The sequence below is a fragment of the Alligator sinensis genome, unplaced genomic scaffold, assembly GCF_000455745.1.
Source record: "Alligator sinensis unplaced genomic scaffold, ASM45574v1 scaffold159_2, whole genome shotgun sequence".
Taxonomy (NCBI): Eukaryota; Metazoa; Chordata; order Crocodylia; family Alligatoridae; genus Alligator; species Alligator sinensis.
The window spans coordinates 726,644-731,878 of NW_005841992.1; the positions used below are offsets into that span (position 1 = coordinate 726,644).

The 5,235-nt window shown below is 44.6% G+C and overlaps 1 protein-coding gene across 1 annotated transcript in view; it reads right to left on the minus strand.

The window, feature by feature from the left end:
- Positions 1–540: 540 nt before the first annotated feature.
- DMGDH (dimethylglycine dehydrogenase) overlaps positions 541–5,235 on the minus strand; it is a 92,995-nt gene continuing 88,300 nt past the window's right edge. The window contains exon 15 of the mRNA XM_025201399.1: positions 541–2,189. Within this exon, the coding sequence (XP_025057184.1) occupies positions 1,974–2,189 (216 nt within the window). The 3' untranslated portion in view covers positions 541–1,973. The remainder of the gene's footprint in view (positions 2,190–5,235) is intronic.

The window sequence follows — 5,235 nt, forward strand, 5'->3', positions numbered from 1 at the left end:
AAAGCTGCTCTAATTAAACTGCTGTCCCCCACCTACTCCTGGAGCACATGTAAAAATGCCTTTTTTGAGTCCAGTGTGGGTACTGTATTCTTTCAAACATGCCTAGAGGCAACACTTTCTAAGCTCTGTTGAACAAATGGATGCGGTTGTCGGTCATTCTTAAACAGGCATCATGAAGTAGTAGAGGAAGCTAGCCATGACCTTCCCCTCCAGCATACCCCCAACTGGCCCACACACAAGGTATACAGCTCTTCCTTCCAAGCTGTCATAGTTGCTGTCCTGCTTCTAGCTCCAATATATAAATGTGGAAGTCACTGATGAAGCTGAGGTGACTTCTACAATTACTTGACAAATGTTGTTGCGTACCACTGCCTACTAGGAAATGTATGTATGACCCTCAATGTAATTACTACACTCTGCATTCTGGAATGTCAATGACTAGTGAGTGTTCATGTTCTTGAGAAATACTGAGATTAGAAACTGTTCCTAAGGGCTTTTTTTCTTCCTTATTCTAAATAAAATCAGAGTGCATTGTTTTGTATTTTAGCTTTCTTTAATTATAAGAGAAAAGTAGTGGCAAACTAACATACACCAAGCGCTCGATTACAAATAATGTCACCTTTAGGAAAAATAACACCCCTGATTGGTTCTGCAAAGTACAGCTAAATCACTTATGAAAGCATAACAGAGAATAATTTCCAAATGGATTTTTCACTCAAGATAGCACTATGTGCAATCCTGTCAGCTCCTATACTTTATTTTGACCTGCTTTGTAAAAGGATATGCAGAACTGCACAATGTAATGTCAGCTTGCATTAGGTTGGTGGCAATGATAAGCGCTCATTATTCAAACTGTGTTTCTACTGGCATGTTCTATTTATACCTCCACTTCTTTACTGAGGATTTCAAAGTACCAATTCCTTTGTAAAACAGTACACTTGGGGCAATTTCTTTTTACATGACCTTTGAAAAGGGCTATCAACAATGTAATGTTGCATGCTATCTAAACAAGTATTCCAGAATTTTTAAAGTCGTTTTTAGGTTATGACAATTTTGGGAATTATGACAACATTGTGATCCAAAGAGAAGTGTTGAGTATATTGTGGAATTGACAATTTTGTTATAATAATTCAATGTTTCCCTTGTTTCTGTTTTATAATATCCAAAATCTTGCTTATTTGGATGATCAAAAGACTAACACTGAAATAAATGCTATGGTTTTCTATATATATTTTCAACCAAAATACTTACTTGTATAACATCACATTGTCCTTATTACTGCTTATTTGTTAACTAACAGAGAAAGGAAAAACCATGGGGAAAAGGCTGCTTGATTTAGTACATTTTAGTAGATTGTAAAAACTGAGTAGCAATACTGTTCATGTTGAATAATACAGCATATAGTCTACTAGATGATCCACAACAAAATCCTCCATAGTATAGTGACCTTCCTAGAATTACTTCATTAGGGTGGATTGAATTGCTCTCCTCCATCAAAATCCATGCCAGAGTAACACAGCTGAAGAAGTATTATCAACTCAGTCTGTCTTTTAAACATTTAAAAAAAATATTGTTCTGGAGCAGACTTCAATTTTTTTCCAGGACATGTTTATGTGGACCGAACTAGCTCCTCCTCCAGGGATTAGACTATGACTTTAGTCAGGGCTAGATATACAGAGCAACATGTAGCTGTACTGCCCCAGGTGCAGACCAGAATAAAATATGATTTGGAAAGAGGCAAAGTAGTTATCATCTAATACCAATAGCAAACTACTTCCATCTCTACACTAGTTCAGCTCTGCTGCCCAGTGCATGGAGAAGCTGAATAATGGGCTTGCTCATTCTTCAATCATTTCCTGCCCACTAGGGCTCAGAGAAAAAGGGGATAGCAGCCCAGAGGATCCTACTGTCCTCCTCCAGTTGGAAATCAAACCATTCAGTACTGGATAATTTACTATAAATGCCCTCTGAATTTACACCTTGGCACTCCCACCCTTTCTCTGCAGGCGCTCTCTTGTTGGTTCAGTCAGCACCAATGGTTCCTGGATAACAGCTGCCACATATTTTTTTCCGAGTAGTTCAACTTCCAGTTTCTGTCCAGCTTTGCTTAGTTCTGTGGGGATATACGCAAAAGCCAAGCTTTGCTGGGTGCTATAGCTGTAACTGCCAGATGTGGTATTACCAACAACCTGAAAAACACACAAATATTTATCCTTAATGGGGTTTTAAAAAAGTCTACACAGGTTACATACTAGATTCTACCTTTACAAACATGCCACCTTTTTAACAATTTACTATAAATACGGTTTTTATATATAGTTAAATATACCTTGTCTTATGTATGTCACCGTTTATACCATTTTGGGCCATCAGCAGATTCTCTTCAGCTGAATTTCTTACTCCAACAAGGCCAATGGAAAATCATAAGAAGGTTTCTTAAATTCCTGATACTTTTTTTTCCCACCTGAATAAACACTGTTCACATGTCAAATTCATGCTAGATATTTCATTAGCTGTTAAGGGATGATGTACATATTTAAGAGGCCTGACAGCCTAAACTTTGATTTTCATTTTGTTCTTGCTTTTTTTCTAAGCAGTAATTTTCAAATATACTGTGAGGAGAATAGAACATTTGCAGGTTAATATAATGGTTATAAAATGGGAATATAATGCTGTAGGTCTTTTCCATTTCTGATTTATGTTATTCTATAGTATTTCTAATTCTTATGTAAAATTAATCTGCCATGCTACTTGGAAATTAATCAATTACATCATAGCTTCAAACAGTCCTGTTCCAAGAAAAAACAAACTGTCCTCTTCCTCCCCAAAATCTCTCTCTCTCTAAGTACCATATCCAAACAGGACGTTGGTAATCATGGTCTTCCACAGATCTCTTCTCTTTGAGGCATACAGAATTTCTAGTGTTGATACATTCTAGGCCTGTGCAAGTAGGCAGGTATTCGATCCGGCTTCAGATCCAGCCGCTTTGGATGCCAGCGATCCAATCCGGACCTCCAGACTGGGTTCCCACTTTGATCCGACCGAAGTGGCTCCAAAGCTTTGGAGCCACCTCAGAGATCCGGCCATAGGGTATAATGGGGGATCAACGAAATATCTGTAACTTTGTTGTTTACTGCCTGATTTGGGTGAAACTTGCAGGAGTGGTACCCTCTGCTGATATTATGACGTCTGCCAAGTGTCAAGAAGATAGGTGCAAGGGTTTGGGGGGAACTGCACCCCAAATTCTTGAAAGCAACACTCACGTCACATGTATATGTTACACCACAGGGGGGTGAAAACTCCAGGGGTGGTAGCCCCTGGTGAGGCCAAGAAGCCTGCCAAGTCTCAAGAAAATCGGTGCAGGGGCTTGTGGGGAACTGCACCTCAAACTGCTGACAGGAAAAACTCGTGACATAGATGACCGTGTGTGCGCTAAGGCGGAACAGGCTGAAAAGTGCAGGGGTGGTGGCCCCTGCTGAGGCCACAAAGCCTGCCAGCTATCAAGGAGACAGGTGCAGGGGGAGTCTGGCTTCTGGGGCCCTGCACCTCTGACTCCTAACAGCCAAAACTCGTGATGTGGGTGGGTGCTTGTGTGGCTGCATCTGTCTTGGCGTACAGGGGGGTGAAATCTACTGCAGACCTGGGTGCTGGGCATTGCCAGGTCATGAAACCTGCCAGCTGTGTGTGTGCCTCGCTGGGGGAGTCTGGCTTCTGGGGCCCTGCACCTCTGGCTACTAACAGGGAAAACTCGTGATGTGGGTGGGTGACACTGTGTGTGTTTAGTTGCGCTCTTCCTGGAGCTGGGGCCTCTGCACAACACAGCAGTGTGCCCCAGTGAAGCCTCCTCCTCCCTTATAGCCTCACTCCTGGTCCACCACTTTACATGACAACAGGTAAAATGACTTAGCTAGCTCAATACCAGTAGCAGCAGCATCAAAGGTACTGTAGCAGGGCACAAAGGTGCCCTGCTCCTAGAAGAGCAGAAACTGCCTGGGGGAAAAGCCCAAAGAGAGAGAGATAGAAGCCCAGGTGCAGGTTACCAGGGCAACAAGCCAGAGGGTAAATCAGCCTGCACCTGCACATGGTCAGCTGACTGGAAGGGGCAAGGCTCTGGGCCCATATAAACACCAGGACCGGGCCCAGGGAGGGTAGTGCTTTGCCAGCAGTCTAGGGGGAAGGAGCTCTCCCAGGGCAAGCAAAGGGGAAAGGCCTGTCTGCAGGAGCAGCTTCCGATACTGTTAAGGGACGAAGCATATTCCCCCGGTAGGGTTTGAATGAGGTTATAGCTGAGCGGCTTGAATTTATGTTACAGCCCAGGGCCTTGTGTTTTGTTTATTGTTGTATAAGACCGGTGGTTTGGGTGAATCTATTAGGGGATAGGAGAGGCCTCATAGGGGACCCACGCCAGAGAGGGCACATCATTTGGGGTGCACAGACCCCCAGCGCCAGAGAGGGCACAGCATTTGGGGTGCACAGTCTTTTTATAAAGGAATTAACAGCAAGAAGGCGGGGCTGCGGGGCGTGGAGTGAGACAGGGCTGCGGAGAGCCAAGCACCAGTTTGGTGCAGAGCGAGACAGGGCCGCGGAGGGCCCAGGGTGGGCAAGGGGGGCTAAATTATAACAAGGCCCAGACCAAACAATGTCAGTATCATCAGTGAGGCTTGGGGCATGGTAAAGGGGTGGTTGGAGCCATGCATAGCCTGTAAGGCTAGGGTGCCCCGAAACACCCGTTGTGACATCTATCTTGGAGTGGGACCCACCAGGGGTCCGGAAACCCATGGGGTCCAGAGAGTCCATCAAGACCATGTCCAAGAGGACTGAAAGGCAGCCTCCCTATCAATCATTCGATCAAAGATGTGGCAGGTGAGAATCGAGGGTGCCCATTGAGCCAACTTGGCAAGGAGGCCCTGGGGAGATCGCGGCCATCCTGCAGGACTCCATCCCATGACAGGTACCCAAACAGAACTGTCACACAGCCTTTCTTTTTATAAAGGAATTAACAGCAAGAAGCAAAAATGTTGTGTTGTGTTGGACTTATGATGTTGCTCCTGGTGTGTGATGGCTGGGCAATTAGCATTAGGGGCTATAGGCTCTACAGGCGGGAGAAGGAAGGAAGGAAGGAAGGGAGGTAGTGTGGCGCTCTGTGTCAAAGAGCAATACACATCCTCTGCCAGCAAAATGGGGTCAGAGGAGGGGCAAGCTGAAGTGCTCTGGGTCAAGATACAAGGGGGTCGT